General features: G+C 39.9%; 1 protein-coding gene across 1 annotated transcript; it reads left to right on the top strand.

Annotated features, from left to right (window-relative positions):
• Positions 1 to 2,465: 2,465 nt before the first annotated feature.
• LOC110017750 (uncharacterized) lies at positions 2,466 to 13,099 on the top strand. The gene is made up of 9 exons (XM_078943241.1): positions 2,466 to 3,077; positions 3,263 to 3,394; positions 3,478 to 3,586; positions 3,821 to 3,872; positions 3,920 to 4,094; positions 11,239 to 11,418; positions 11,872 to 11,901; positions 11,979 to 12,090; positions 12,325 to 13,099. Exons 1-9 carry the CDS (start codon positions 2,996 to 2,998, stop codon positions 12,404 to 12,406), a joined length of 954 nt encoding a protein of 317 aa, XP_078799367.1. The 5' UTR covers positions 2,466 to 2,995; the 3' UTR covers positions 12,407 to 13,099.
• Positions 13,100 to 15,479: the final 2,380 nt, after the last annotated feature.

Raw genomic sequence — 15,479 nt, 5'->3', positions numbered from 1 at the left:
CTATAAAGCTCGTTCATTGTACTGTCATTGGGAGCTTCGAAATAATGGATGTTACTTAAGCTCGTGTATATATAATTGCCAAAAAAAAGAAGTTTATGGCCATCAAGCTTGTTTTCTTAGTTTAATAGGAGTTTGAATAATGGCTGTTAAGCATGTCATACGCCATCGGAAGCTTTGGATTGGATTTTAAGTTAGTGTCTCATACGGGTTGTTTGGCGGTTTAAATTATAGTTGCGCACAGCGTTTTGCGGACGTGAGCTTACGTTCTAAGTTCAGGTATGAGTAATTTTTATGTTGGCTCCCCTTTTATTTCTTTCCCTCTCTCTTTCAGATAGTATGTTCCACTAGTGGTTTCCACGAACGGAAGGGACCCTACGGTCAATGGTGCCGGGTCCCACATAGCAGATCCACTAGATGGCATGTTCCCTTCGTGGCGCTGTACTCGAACGGGGGCGGCCCAACGGTCAATGGTGCCGGGTCACACATAGCAGTCATACTGGGAAATCAAATGAAAATGGAATGCCGCCGATAACACACCCCATTTTATTACACACTGATTATACATTCACATTTTTCTTCTTCTGGATGATTTTGGTGTTGGGGGTTTTGTTACCCGAAAGTTTCATAGAAATTTCTCATGGAATTGAACGGAGCCTTATGCCAAACGAAAAGATGTGAATGCCAACTCAAAGAATGTGGAAAATTAAGTATGTCAAATAAATATTTCTTACTGCAAGAGTTGTATGACTGAAATTAGAGTTTTCTTTTGTGGTGTCAATGACCCCCAAAGCCAGAACTTGCACAGCTCAACAGTAAAAACCATCTTCATATTGTAATGTTCAAATTTAGTCTGAAGAAGTATTCCGTTTGTATACTTACTACGCTACATCTACATGGTCAATGGTGTACTTTCGTTTTCTTAATTAAAGGGACTTGGCATGTACTACCTGTTCTTTTTTGCCGATCCACCTCACAAAAGACAGAACTAACATCTGGATGAAAACATGCTAGAAAATTAATATATACTTTGTAACAATGTTTAAAGTATTTCAGAATTGTGGATTTTATTCTCATTTTAGTGCTAGTTGGATCAATGGCTTGATGTCCATCAGGGAAAAATGCAAACTTGGAGAAATAAGGATTGTCAATATAATTTATTCCATTTAGGAGGGTCAGAATAAATAGTTTCAGGGGCTTTGAAACTATAATAATTAGGCCTCCAGGCTGTATAGTTTGCCCATCCCTGGCATTGTGTCAGAGAAAGAGTTCCACCACCTTCAACATCTAAAAGAGAACAGGTTCTTCACAAGTTCTTCAAAAGGCTGCTGGTCCTGCATCTTCTCCACAACAAAGATGATTCGTGAAAGTTAAAAAGTTTGTGTTGCTTCTTAAAGAAAACAAAAGTCCACCAAAAAAATGTGTGAAATATTTCTGTCATAAAACATATAAAGTATAGTTTTGTAATAGTTTAACATTCATTACTTTTAGCCTTCCCCTTTGTGCCTCAGGTTTATCTAATGCCACGAGAGTCACCTGAATCTGACACCACCTCGAGCAGCCGCTTCATTTCCACTCACGCTGACGCCTCCCTTCAAGACCCACAGCCTCCGTGCTCCTCAAGATCTCCAGCCACGCCTCTCGTCAAGACCTCCAGCCACGCTTACCCACAACATTTCCTGGACCAGCAAAAATAAAACTTTCAACTTACCTACCACTTACCTGTCTCCTCCTTCCGGGTTTCAGCATCTGGGTCCGTCTTGTGTTCTAATTATGAAATAGCCTTTAGCTTTAATTACACACTCCTATGAATTTGGTGTTTTAAACATTTCCTTGTGGCATTTGTCTGATGGAGGACATTTAGGAAGAAAATGCAACTTAAAATTGCATTTCTGAGTGTTTTTTGATTCTAATTGTTGTAGATTCTAATAGTAAGCAGACAAAAAGGCTGTTGGAAAAAGCGCTTATTTGCTAATAAAACAATAAGCGCAGGTCACAAGAGCCCTGCTGCTCGACTCTGATGCATCAACAAGTAGACAAGCAGATCTTTGTCTTCCTTATCTGAGCTGACTTCTAGATCATCAGTGTACAACTGCACAGCTCCAATACTCCAGGACGACACATGATTTTTGATTTTGCGATAATCATAATAAAAGACCACTGAGAACACTTTTAAAATAGCTAAAAAATGAATGAAGTGGGTCTTAAATTAGATTTTTCACTTTTAACTTAGTCTTTGTTTGTATAAATTAAAAATTCAACTTTTTTCCATCTTTCTAGGGAATAAAAGCTATACGTTGGAGTAAAAAAGGGACTTCTCAGACAGCTGATGTTTAGTAACCTTTACCTTTTCTTTAAAAAGATCTTGTAAAGTGTGAGCATGCCAGTCTTCATACCTTTCAAAACATCTTCACTCAAACATCATCAACTCAACATAAGGGTCTAAGAAATTTCTGAGAACAACCCAAATGGATTTTTACTTGCTGTTAGATTTTAAAGACTATAAAATGTTTTAAAAGTTTGATTTTTAAAATGTAGAGCAGTACACCTTAATAATGATGCATTTTATTTAAGCCATGCATATTTGCAGCTTTTTAAAAATATATAATTTTAGAGTTCCTGGGAACCGTTTTCACACTTCATCAGCAACCAAATCTAAAAAACACACCTACACTCACACACACATGCACACACACACGCCTACACTCACACACACATACTCTGAAAACCCCTAGCCACAATGCATCTGCACAATGCAGTTTTTACCAGTGCACTCAAAGGGTAATTGAGATAAACAGTGGCCCTTCCCCTTTAAACCCATTTTTCCACTGGTGAGTTTTTTCATGCTGGTTTGAGGTTTGCTGTTAGCTTGTCTTGAAACCATTTTTTTAACACATAGGGGTTACAGCACAATAAAAGGTTGAGAGATCAGCAGGCAGAGCCATCACTGACACCCCATCAGACAAGCAAGCAGCTCAAAGAATCAACTTTGAAACAGATGATGATGATGATGAAAGCTTCTGTCGCCTTGGTGACCTTCTTCCTACTCCTCTCACCTGTCACCATCCTGGCATCTCAGAGTGAGTCTAAGTTCATTCACATTTCTCCCAGAATGTCCGAACATGAGTAACCTTGGTTGCCTTTCAGGCAGACTACTCTAGCAGTGTTTTACTTGGTTACTCGCCCTAGGGAGTCAGTCAATCAACACACCTGTTCAGCATCCTATTTAAATCCAGGTGTGCAGTTGTTCTCTCTCTTTCTTTAGCACAAGCACTGTGGTCGTCGCCCCACCCTCTTCCCCGGCTTCCACATGTGAGCTCCGTTAGGGGTAGTTATTACCCAAAAGTTTTAAAGAAATCTTGTCTCATGGAATTGTACAGAACCTTCTGCCAAACGAAAAGAATTTGAAAATAAATTATTTTACTGCATGAGTTGTCTGACTGAAGGAAAATTCTGATGAGTTTGGCTGCAACCTTCCAGATTACCAGCCAGATGTGTGCTGCTTCAACTTCTTACCGGATGAGTTGCATGCAAATGAGGTGATGAATATCAAACACACCAGCACACACTGTGCCAAGAAAGCTGTTCTGTAAGTATTTATTCTGTCCCTTCCTTCCAAATATAACTGCAGCATAATCAAGAATTCATCAAATTCTCTTTATCACAATGTTAAAATTCTTTATAAAATACATTCCAAAACACAAAAAGTGATGGACTTTGAAAAAGTAAAAAATAAAAACTCTTTTTACCAATATTCTTAAGTATATTATACAAATGAAGTACATTGAATGAAATTGACCATCATTTTCTTTTATTCTATCAGTTTGATGCTGGAAAATAAGCAAGAGTACTGTGCTGACCTGTCCAAGGAGTGGGTGAAGAAACTCATTAAGAACTCCCCAGACAGCGCCTCTTCACGTAGGCTCCACGAGGAGCAGCCTACGTGCCAGCGGTACGTCGCGCCACCTACCGCTGCACCTACCGCTGCACCAACCGCTGCACCTACCGCTGCACCAACCGCTGCACCTACCGCTGCACCTACCGCTGCACCAACCGCTGCACCTACCGCTGCACCAACCGCTGCACCACGCGTGGTGGTGCAGTCGATCCATGATCGTAAGATTGCAGGTTCGATTCCCGCCTTGCTTCCCATGTGTTGAAGTGTTCTTGGGCAAGACACTCAATCCTACCTTCCCTCTGGTGGGAGTTTTGCGCCAGTGTTTGGCAGTGGAGCCGCCACAATTGTACGAATGTTTGTGCGTGGGTGAATGGGACTGAACTGTAAAGCGCTTTGGGCCTTCGAAAAAAAGTAGAAAAGCGCTATATAAGTATACGCCATTTACCATTGTGTTCCATAGTTCCTTAATGACTGGGTTTATAACAGGTCATAATCGTGATAAACCGCTGCACCAATCTACGGCTGCACTACGAGTGGAAAGAGGTTTTTGGGATTGTCCTGGTTAAATAAAGGTTGAATTAAATGAAAAATAATTGAAAAGGGTAAAATAAGTAAATATTATTTTCCACTGATCTGTGTTAAACATACATTTTCAGTCAACTCAACAGGTTTTTCACAGTTTCTGAGGTTTAAATTGCCAAATTTGAGTGTTGCGCGATCACAGACGGAGCGGAAACTCCGGATGAGGCTCTGGAGCTCTGTGCCTCGTGTCTGACAGCAGGCCACTATGTGCGGTGGAAGCCCTGCTGTAGGCCCCCAGAAAAGGCATGCCTCACCAGCAGGGGGCAGACATGAGCTGACAGCTGCTTTGTAGCTACACTGATGCCGTAGAAACAGAACACAAAGATGAGACGTCTCCATTAAGAGGGAGAAACTCATTAAACTAAAGCAGGGGTCGGGAACCTTTTTGGCCAAGAGAGCCATAAACTCCACATATTTTTAAATGTAATTTTGAAAGAGCTATACAATAATGTAGTGTCCCTTTCCCACACTGAGGCACAGAGACTTAACCTCTTTTAAGGTTTTTTATTTCAGTCAGACAACTCTTGCAGTAAAAAATATTTATTTCACATACTTAATTTTCCACATTCTTTGAGTTGGCATTCACATCTTTTTCTGTGGCATAAGGCTCTGTTCAATTCCATGAGATAATTTCCATAAAACTTTCGGGTAACAAAACCCCCAACACCAAGATCATCCAGAAGAAGAAAATGTGAATGTATAATCAGTGTGTAATAAGATGAGGCGTGTTTTTGGCGGCATTCCATTTTCATTTCATTTCATTTCCCAGTATGACTGCTATGTGTGACCCGGCACCATTGACCGTTGGGCCGCCCCCGTTCGAGTACAGCGCCACAAAGGGAACATGCTATCTAGTGGATCTGCTATGTGTGACCCGGCACCATTAACACACTTTTATTTCAGACTCAGATGTGGTCCACAGAAAAAAGATACAAATACAGTATACATTATAAAAAGTAAAAAAATTTAAATTAATTATAATTATAATCGCTGTATCCAGTTTTTTGTCAGGGCAGAAGTGTAGCGACATGAGCTTCTTTTGGGATCAGTCAGAGATATGATGATTAAGTTCTTACATTTGTCTAGGCGTTCCATGAGGCTGTATGTAAGCTTGCACAGTAGAGCTGCACAGGTGGGGATGTGAGCATCCACAAACAGCTGACTGGCTCTGCACCACCTGGGCACCTGTAGCAGAAGCCTAAAAACATCATTATAGGCCACTAAGAATTTGCGGAATGTCCCACGTCCATAGTTCCACCAAAGAGGGGCCGTATACAGAAGAGTGCAGTAACCTCTGAACAGCGAACACTTCACTTGAAGAGAACATGCAATGAATTTTCTCATCAGCATATTTGCCTGAGCATAGAGTTTACAGTACTGTCTCTGAATGTCTCTATCATCCCTCCAATCGTCAGTAATGAAATGTCCAAGATATTTGATAGATGAGGTTTGTTCCAGAGGTGTTCCACAAAGCTTAAAAACATGAAAGTTTACATTTCTGTCATCTTTGTCCTTACAATCATTACTTTGCTTTTGGAGGGATTGTATTTTATATCAAAGTCTCTGCCATAGTCAGAACAAACTTTTAAAAGTGTTTGTAACCCAGCACTGTAGGGGCTAAAAATATCAAGGTCATCAGCATACATAAGATGAATAAAGGTTTGACATCCAACAACACAACCAGTTTTGCACAGATTCAGATTAGTGGATAGATCATGAATTTACACATTGAATAGAAATGGAGAGAGGATCCCCCCCTGTTGAACACCATTGCTTACATAAAAAGGCCCTGAAAAGACATTGCCCCATTTGACTACCATTGTTTGATTACCGTACCAGAAAGCCAGGAATCGTACAAGATATTTCGGCACTCCTTGATTAATTAGCTTCTGAAATAGATTTGAGGTGGTTGACCCTGTCAAAGGCCTTAGTGGCATCAATAAAACGCAGAAATACAGGTGTTTTCAGATGCAGGTATCTCCCAACTATTTCCTGTGACGCGTAGATACACACATCAGTGCCGAGGCTTTTTTTAAAAACCAAATTGATTCTCACTTGTTAAAAGATGCACTTCGAGTCTAGTCAATAAAACATATTCTAAAATATTTGAAATGTTGCTGGAAAGGGCAATCGGTCGGTAATTCAACAGACTATTTAAACTGGCAGTCTTGTCTTTGATGACGGGAACCAATACAACTGAGAGAATTGAATCAGGCAGGACTCCAGTGAAACACATGGCCAACGGGCAGTAATTTAAAACTTGAATATTTTAAATGCTCGACTGTAATGTCATCTAGACCACATGCTTTGCCTTCTTTTATCTTTGAAATTGCATCTTGAATCTCACTTGCACGAATAACCATTGTGTCGGTAAAATCCACATTGTCAATAGAAACTGCATGACTTTTTACCGAATTAAGCAGGTCAGAATAATGCTTACGCCATCAATCAGCAATGTTATCAGCACCACAAACACCTTCAATGTTGGATGGCAATGAAGTTTTACGATTTTTCATAGCTTTAACCTCCTTCCAAAATTTATGGTAATCATTATTTTGTAGACCTCTGGCCAGAGAGTCTGCTCTCATCATGTTTTCTTTCTTTTTGATAATGCAAAGTGAATATTTGAATCTAGCAGTAGTCATTTTCTTGCTCTCAAACAAAGCACCTTGTCGAGGTTTCCCAGCTTCATGCCAGAGTCTGAAAGCATCCCTGGCTGCAGCATGATGTTCAGCTACAAAGTCATTCCAGCCTGGCGTGACAGTCTAGCTTGTATGACACCTGCTTCGTAGGCAAAAACTACTATCTTTTACAGCTTTGACTATATTTTCATAGAGTTTACACAATTCATCGCAATGAGTAGGAGTTTTGCAGTTTGGATCACAGCATGCCAGTGCATCCCTGGGTAATCTTACAGCCTGCAGCTGAGCATCGGTGGTTGCTGTGTATTTATTGATGTCCTCATTTGTAACTTTGGATCAATCAAGTTTATCTGTAAGATCGTTATTTTCTTTCGTCACAAGAGATGGTATATTTGCCACATTTAAGGAGAAGACTACTGGTATATGATCTGAGGTAGCCAAATTATACAGGATTTCTATGTTTATCAGAGAAGCATGAGCATCAGATACAGTGGTCCAGCCATGAGGTGGAATGCCAGGCATCACTGATATAAGTAAAGCTTGTCTCTGGGAGTAGTATTTTACTTGATAAGGTGAGATTATTTTCTTCACAGTAAGAAGTTAAATGATTACCAAATATTGATGAGTCATCTGAGAGATCAGCATTAAAATCTCCCATAACAAACACAAAAGTGGAGCTGCTATCCTCAATATATGCTTTTATGAATGATAATTTGTGCAAGAATTCGTCCTCCAATAGATAAGACTCATAGGGCAAGTAAACATTTAGAATTGTAAATTTCTTTTCATCAATGTTAATTTCCAAGCCAACAGCCCAATCAACATTAAGTCTCACAACATTAAAAGCAGCATCATACCTAACATCCCAGAGGATAGCCACGCCCCCAGGAATTCTACTTCGAACGATTCTCAGATGCTCAGATCAGTGGTGGATTCACCAGCACCATGAAAATCCACATATAATGAGTTCAGATTGTCCAAGTCCTGTTTGGCAAGCCAAGTTTCTTGCAAACATAATACATCACACTCATTCAAAAGCTTATCAACGTCAAAGCGACTGGATTTATCAGCAACACTGTGTCCAGTACGCAAGCCACGCTTATTATATGATACAATCCATATGATGTTTTGTTGTCAAGTAGGATGACACAGGAGGTTAGGCGCTGGTTTCACCGCCATCCCCCACAGGAACTGAGGCCTTATTCACACTCCGAGTGATTTCTGGGGCCAGAGAACCTCCGGCTGCAGAAATTTGTTCTTTCCGGCGGGGTTCATAGTAGAGCCTCACATAAACACCATCCGGCCAGAGCGCAGGCGCATACATGTCTGCTACAGCATTACATTCAGCAGTTATGTGAAAGGAGCTGAATCTTCCGTGAACAGTCATCTCAATTTTCCTGCATTTAACTTCCCGTCCCATCTTGCCTTCCAGGTACTTGCTAAGTGTAAAAGCGTCCAAACTGGGGACAAATTTGGTTGCAAAAACACTCACCATCTTCGTCTTCACTGCGTGAATATTAGAAACAGAGGCAGTTCCAATAATGTCGGGAGTTTTGCGCGAACAACCAGCTGCGCGATTAACTTGCGGCTTTGAAACTGAAGCAGGTTTTACATCCATTCCTTTCTGCCGGCGTCCTTCCCGCACAACAACACTCCACAGTGGCGTCGGAGCTTGTCCTGCAGGCTGTTTGGCCTTACTGCATGCTGGTTCCTCGGCTTTTGTAGACTCAGAACCGCTGAGTGCTTCAGCGTCACCGCGCTGCTGCTCCATCACAGTGATCCGGTTGTCCATCGATGCCGTTACAGCATGAAGATTTTCACAAGCAGTGGTTTGAGACTCCAGAGTGAGTTTCATGCAGCGCATATCGTTGTTTATTTGCTTCATCCGTGACAGTAGCGCTGAGACATCAACATGGTTGAATGAAACAGGAGGCAGTTCATCCAAATAGTGCAAGACCAACCTTGGAATATTGTCCCCACACTCATTTAGCACTTTCAAACAAATCTTTACGTTGTTAATATCCTTTTGCGTGCCTTTGTGAGAGATGCAGCATTGAGAGGTACTAGAGCAGACCTCAAACAAAACATTCTTTGATGATTCAATGCGCTCAGAGCTGAAATTGTTTGTTACAACTAAAACAATTTCGTCATCACTCGGCGTTCTCATTTTCACAGCAACAAAGTTTATGAGTTCGTCTTCCACAAATATCCTACCATCGCTGGTTTTAATGATCTCCGGTTTGATGCGGGAGAGACCTGAAAAATGTCCTTCCTCTTCTGCCACCATGCTTTGATTTTTTTGAAGCGAGAATTGACCATTGAGCCGCCCCCATTCGAGTACAGCGCCATGAAGGGAACATGCTATCTAGTGGATCTGCTATGTGTGACCCAGCAACATTGACCGTTGGGCCGCCCCTGTTCGAGTACAGCGCCCCGAAGGGAACATGCTATCTAGTGGATCTGCTATGTGTGACCCGGCACCATTGACCGTAGGGCCGCTCCCGTTAGTTGAAACAACTAGGGGAACATATTATCTGAAAGAGAGAGAAAAAGAAATGAGGGGAGCCAACAAAAGAATTACTCAAACCTGATTTTTCAGAACGTAAGCTTACGTCTGCAAACGCTGTAATTATCTATTATTTGAACCGCCATGATCAACCCGTATGATGACACTAACTTAACATCCAATCCAATGCTTCTGATGGCATCCTATGAAATGCTTAACATCCATTTTCAAAGCTTCCATCAAATAATATGAACGGGCTTAACGGCCATAAACTTTCCATTTGGCATACTATTTATGCGAGCTTAGTAACATCCGTTATTTCGAAGCTTCCAACGACAGTTCTGCAATGAGCTTAACGGCCATGAGTTTTCTTCCATTTGGCATACCAATTATAACGCGCTCAAGAAACCCCATTTTGTCGAAATTTCATCTAAATATTAGAACGAGCCCAACGGCCATAATTACTATGCTTCATTGGCATGCTACATACATAAATGAGCTTAAAAAACAAAAATTTGAGCTCCATCGCATACTAATACAAACTCAGAACATCCTAAATTTTTTGAGGCGTCCACCAGGCTAATAATTTTCTTTTAACATCTATAATCCAAGAATTTACATTCATTCTGCTGCTGACGTATTGATTGATTCAAGTCAGAAGTGTCATTAGAATGCAGATGAGATCCACCGCCCCTTCACTTTCAGTGCAGCAATAGGTCCGTTGAGCAGTCATCGTTGCAGCTCCAGATCAAGGTATGCAGGGGTGACATCATTCGCCGTAAACGGAGAAGCAGACCGGGGAGTAGGGGTTCGCAGGCTTCAGAAGGTCATCGAGGAGCAAGGTAACCAAGGACCAAGGAAAATTGTAGTTAAGGAAGGTCAACATCCCACGTAGCAATGGATTACAGCTCGGCTGGATTTGATTCTTGTATTTGATGTTAGTGGTTCTCAAATAGGTGGATAACAAAGCACAAACTACTGAAATTTTAATTAGCCAGGGGCGTCTGGAACTGCAAAAGAAATTAAAAAAGTTTTTTAGATTGAAGGGATCTCATAGGTTCTGATAGTATTTAAAATGGCTGAACCTCATGCATTTAGAAGCGGATGCCAAAAGTCTCAAAGAGGAGATACTCTTAGTCGAGTGTCGTATGTTTGAAAGCAGGGCAGACTGAGGATCGGTTTGTGGCAAAAAGTTTTTAACTCTTGAAAATGAAGCTAGAGAGTATCAGTGATAAATTCTACAGCCAGGAAATTGGCTCGTAATACAAGTTTTTTAAACACTAAACCATGTTAAATTATGTCACATTACTAGTTATTATCGCACTCTTGAAATAACCTTTGTAATAATCTCCACGGCTGAATTTTCTCAGAACCACATGAGCCGTTGATGAACTATTAGAGCTGTACATTTAGGTTAGCGACCAAAATTTTCAAGCTGCCGTACATTTCATAAATAAGTCTTCATACATCTTCCTCTCCCCCAAATCAAAGGAGGGTGGAGCCACAAAGAACAAGCGGAGGGAGACCGAAGACGTGAAACAAACAGCGTTAAAACCAGAACAATGGGAACAGGGGAGCCCAGGAAGGAACTACCCAGAACGAGAAAACAAGATGAACGGATGACAGTGGGGAAGGATGCACACTGTCATGGTTGCCTCTCTCAGTCACTCTCCCCTCCCCCGCCTGCTCTGCTCTGGACACGACCAGCTGTTCCTACTCACCTCATCATCCCTGCAGCCTTCTTAAGGAGCTTCTGGACCTTCACTCGACGCCAGTTCGTTGTTCCTCCTATGGTGCATAGCTTGGTCAAATCTCATGCTCATGTGTGTTGCCACGTTTTGCGTACTCATAGTGCTTCTCGCTCTGCCTCAGGAAAAATCTCTTCGGATACTCACAAATATGTTCTTGTGTGTATCTTGCTGTTACTTGCTGTTGGATGAATGGTGAAATATTCAGTTTTAGTAATTGTAAATCTGACTCCAGAGGATTCAGTGCCTCACCAGTCATCAACCTCACCGCACGTAACTGGTTTACAAGCTTTTAAAGATAAGCAGATAGCAACAGGTTGCGCTTTAAGGGCTGCTTTTATCTTACAGTTAAAGACAACGTTCATCAAAGCTTGCCTATATTACAAAATATTCTCTGCTGCTTAGACACAGTCCACTTCATCATGAATTTGCCAAGGCATAAATAATTAATCAAACTTGCAAATATCCAAAAATAAAAATGATGTATTTTCACTTTAGGACCTGGCACCGCCGGCCGAACATCTACGAGTGAGTCTAACTTCATTCACATTTCTACCAGAACATTTGAATAGAATATTCTGATGAGTTTGGCTGCAACCTTCCAGATTCCTACCATCCAAGTGTGTGCTGCTATAAGTTCTTCCCAAAGAAGTTGCATGCAAATGTGGTGGAGAATATCAAACACACCAGCACACACTGTGCCAAGAAAGCTGTTCTGTAAGTATTTATTCTGTCTCTTCCTTCCAAATGATCCTGCAGTATAATCAAGAATTCATCAAATTCTCTTTATTACAGTGTTATAATTCATTATAAAATGCATTCCAAAACACAAAAAGTGATGGAATTTAAAAAAGTAAATTATAAAAACTATTTTTACCAATATTCTTAAGTATATTATACAAATGAAGTACATTGAATGAAATTGATCATCATTTTCTCTTATTCTATCAGTTTGACGCTGAAAAATAAGCAAGAGTACTGTGCTGACCCGTCCATGGAGTGGGTGAAGAAACTCATTAAGAACTTCTTATAAGGCGCCACTCCACTTTGATCCATCATTCCTTAATGACTGGGGTTATAAGCTTTTAAGGATAAGCAGATAAGCAACAGCTTGACATTTTAAGGGCTGCTTTTATTTCACAGCTAAAGACAATGTTCATCAAATGTTGCCTGTGTTACAAAATATTCTCTGCTGCTTAGACACAGTCTACTTCATCATGAATTTGCCAAGGCATAAAAGTTCATTAAACTTGCAAATATAGAAAAATAAAAAATGAAAATGATGTATTTTCCATTTGGTAGATTCTTGAAAATGTTTTCTGGTCTGGTCATCATTTTGAACAACAAAAAAATCAAAGCTGCTGTGGATTTTAGTTGATTAAATGCTAAACGTTAGAAATGACAAAATGAAAACTTTTTGTAATTCTTGACAAATAAAGAAAATTTGCTTTTTCATTTGGTTTCATCGTAACATGAATTGTTTTTTGTATGCAATAAAGAATAAAACCACCAGATGTCACTGTGTTCTCACTCCAGAAATTTTTTTAAAATGGATTTAAATAAAAAGTGTTTCATCTTAGTAACACATTCAGTTCAGCAACAGTTCGGGTCATAAGAGACACATCAGTCCACTGAAAGCCTTAAAGTAGGTGGGCTACTTTAATGCTGCCTTTGACAAGTCAAAATAAACTGACCTGAAAATCTCCTGGCACTTCTTCAGCATCACTTCCACTGCACTGCACATAAAATATAATTTGACCAGCATTTTGTGATGAAGTCCTTCCCATCATACACGGTTATGAGTTTGCAATCTTCAGATAAACTCATAAAAGAGGCGTTCTATTGCATGTGGCCGGAGAGGAAGCTGGGATTAGACTGTGGAGGACCTGCTGCATATCATCTAATTAGTGTGAACCAAGGACAGAGCTGTAGAGGACTGAGAGCCTTAGTGTTTGCAAACTGAGGATGCAAAAAACAAGCTGCATATCATCACGTTTTTGTCATCCTGTGGTGGAAAAACTCACCGACTAGAACAAATTCACCTATTAAAATTACTGGAATGCACACAGCACAACCTGTGGGGAGTTCAGAGTATTTGATTGAAAATGTATGCTGCATAAAATGATTAGCAACACTGGTGCAAAGCGCTCTTTTGTTTTCTTTTTAATACTATAACTAAAAGAACGACCATATTATCAGAAAAAAAACATTAACACTCATGTAGAAGCATTTAATTACATTGTTGCTAATTGAGCCAGTACTTGACCCATGTGACACGATTTAATAGTCTGTCAAAACAAAATAAAAAAAACACTCTAATCAAGTACCTGGAACTTGATGAATAAAAACTCCAGGGCCTCAGTTTTTCAGATTTCAATTTTTTTCAATTTAAAATTCATGGCAGAAATGAAAATGGGCCTAAAGACAACTTTAATCTTGTTGATACAGAAAAATCAAATAAAATTGTTTTTTTGTTTTTTTTTGGTCTAAACGAGTTTCTTTCCGAACAGAAGTTACATAAAAACAATGCTCCCTACATGCTTCTTATCCCTTTTTAAATCTGTAATTATATCGTTGTAGTTGAAACGACAGAACATTTTCTTTTTTTACTTTGCACACCTCATGCGTTAATGTGTCATATCTCCTTCAATCTATCAAGACAGTTTTTTTGTTCACCACAAGATCAAGATCAAGATATTGTTCGTGCATCTGCAGAATTTGTGCATGGTGCAGAATAATATCCACAATAACAACGGAACTCAAGGGCAGATGACAGCATTTAACAACCCTTAAAATAGAAGAAAACTTTAACTTTAAAAGCACATTTTGCACACTTCTTGTACACTGTGTTTCCTGAAATCACAAAGGCGTCAGTCACAGAAGGAGCTGGAAGAGCGTCACTCTTTAAGACTGAGTGTGTCCTTCCAGAGAAATGCCAAAAATGTAGCAGGGACTGTTATTTTGAAGCAGACAGGTGCATCTTGGCTTCATCTGCGTTTCTGACAGAAAAGTGGATGAGTGATCTTGTTGCTTTCAGAATGTTCTGGCAGTGTGCATGAGTTATTGTGAGGTGTGATAACTGTCAGGCTGTGTAGGCAGATCATTCTTGTGAGTCATTGGTGGGTGCACCTCCTTCAGACAATGTTGCCACTGACGTAAACTTAGAGAAAAAACTGAAAGACGCAAAAGAAAAGACCTCATGGTTGTTTAAAGCACTCATTTTGCTTTGCAGCCTTTGTTTTAAATGAAGTACCACAAGCAAAATAAGCAAAAAATTGTTCAAAACAAATAATTCAAACCATTGACCTAACACAACTATCCGATTCTAAATGTTTGAACTTTATAAATGTTCAAAATAACGCTGATTCTGTGGAATTCACTTTAACTAAAACCATCAAACTGAAATAAAATAAAAATCACACAAAAAATTATGAACTTTATTTTGAAGAAGACTAAGCTTAATAATTAAGTTTTGAGGTTTAAGGACATTTAAGACAATTAAAATGGAACACTAAGTGAAATATTGTTACTGAAAATACATTTATTCTGTGCAAATGCTTTGACCCTTAGATCCAAATGTAGGTCAAGAATGATCTGGTGAGATAGTTTTCTAAACCAAATCCTCCTAGTAAACAGTTATTATCATTTTACATTAAATAAATTTGTTCAAAAAGTGTGTTACAATCCCTCCAGGTTTCCCTTTAAATTTTAGCTTTTTTCAGTTCCACCTGAGTCGTTAACCGCTGAAAGAGAGGACCAATGTGGAGAGCGAGTCACTGGCTCTCCAACCCCCAGCTGAGGACAAAGGACTATTAACGACCCGAAACCATGTAGGCTAAGTGGACAATACCTCCAGTTTCAGGTCTGACTCCTCCCCCATGGACGCATATATATACCAGCTCTTAGACCAGCTACCGGTAATTCAGAATTGACAAAGCCTCTTGGATAAGAGGCGAAACGTCTTCTAACTTTAAAAACCAAGTCCAGATGACAGCCCCTAAACCTACTACAATGGAACCAACCTGGATGAATGAGAGTCTTCATAGACTTTTTTCAAAAACGTCTTTTTTTTAATAAATGCAGCATAACTACCTCGAAAATGCTTA

The sequence above is a fragment of the Oryzias latipes genome, chromosome 24 (assembly GCF_053564925.1).
Source record: "Oryzias latipes strain Hd-rR chromosome 24, Olatipes_Hd-rR_3.1".
In the NCBI taxonomy this organism is placed as follows: domain Eukaryota; kingdom Metazoa; phylum Chordata; class Actinopteri; order Beloniformes; family Adrianichthyidae; genus Oryzias; species Oryzias latipes.
Note: the sequence above shows the minus strand (reverse complement) of the source record. Positions and strands in the feature narration are given on the sequence as shown.

Bases quoted from the DNA above. Each gene is read 5' to 3' on its own strand.
- LOC110017750 (XM_078943241.1), top strand. From the start codon at position 2,996: ATGATGATGATGATGAAAGCTTCTGTCGCCTTGGTGACCTTCTTCCTA. The intron at 11,419-11,871 runs GTGCATAGCTTG...TTTTCACTTTAG, and splicing joins AGTTCGTTGTTCCTCCTATG to GACCTGGCACCGCCGGCCGA. The intron at 12,091-12,324 runs GTAAGTATTTAT...TTATTCTATCAG, and splicing joins TGTGCCAAGAAAGCTGTTCT to TTTGACGCTGAAAAATAAGC.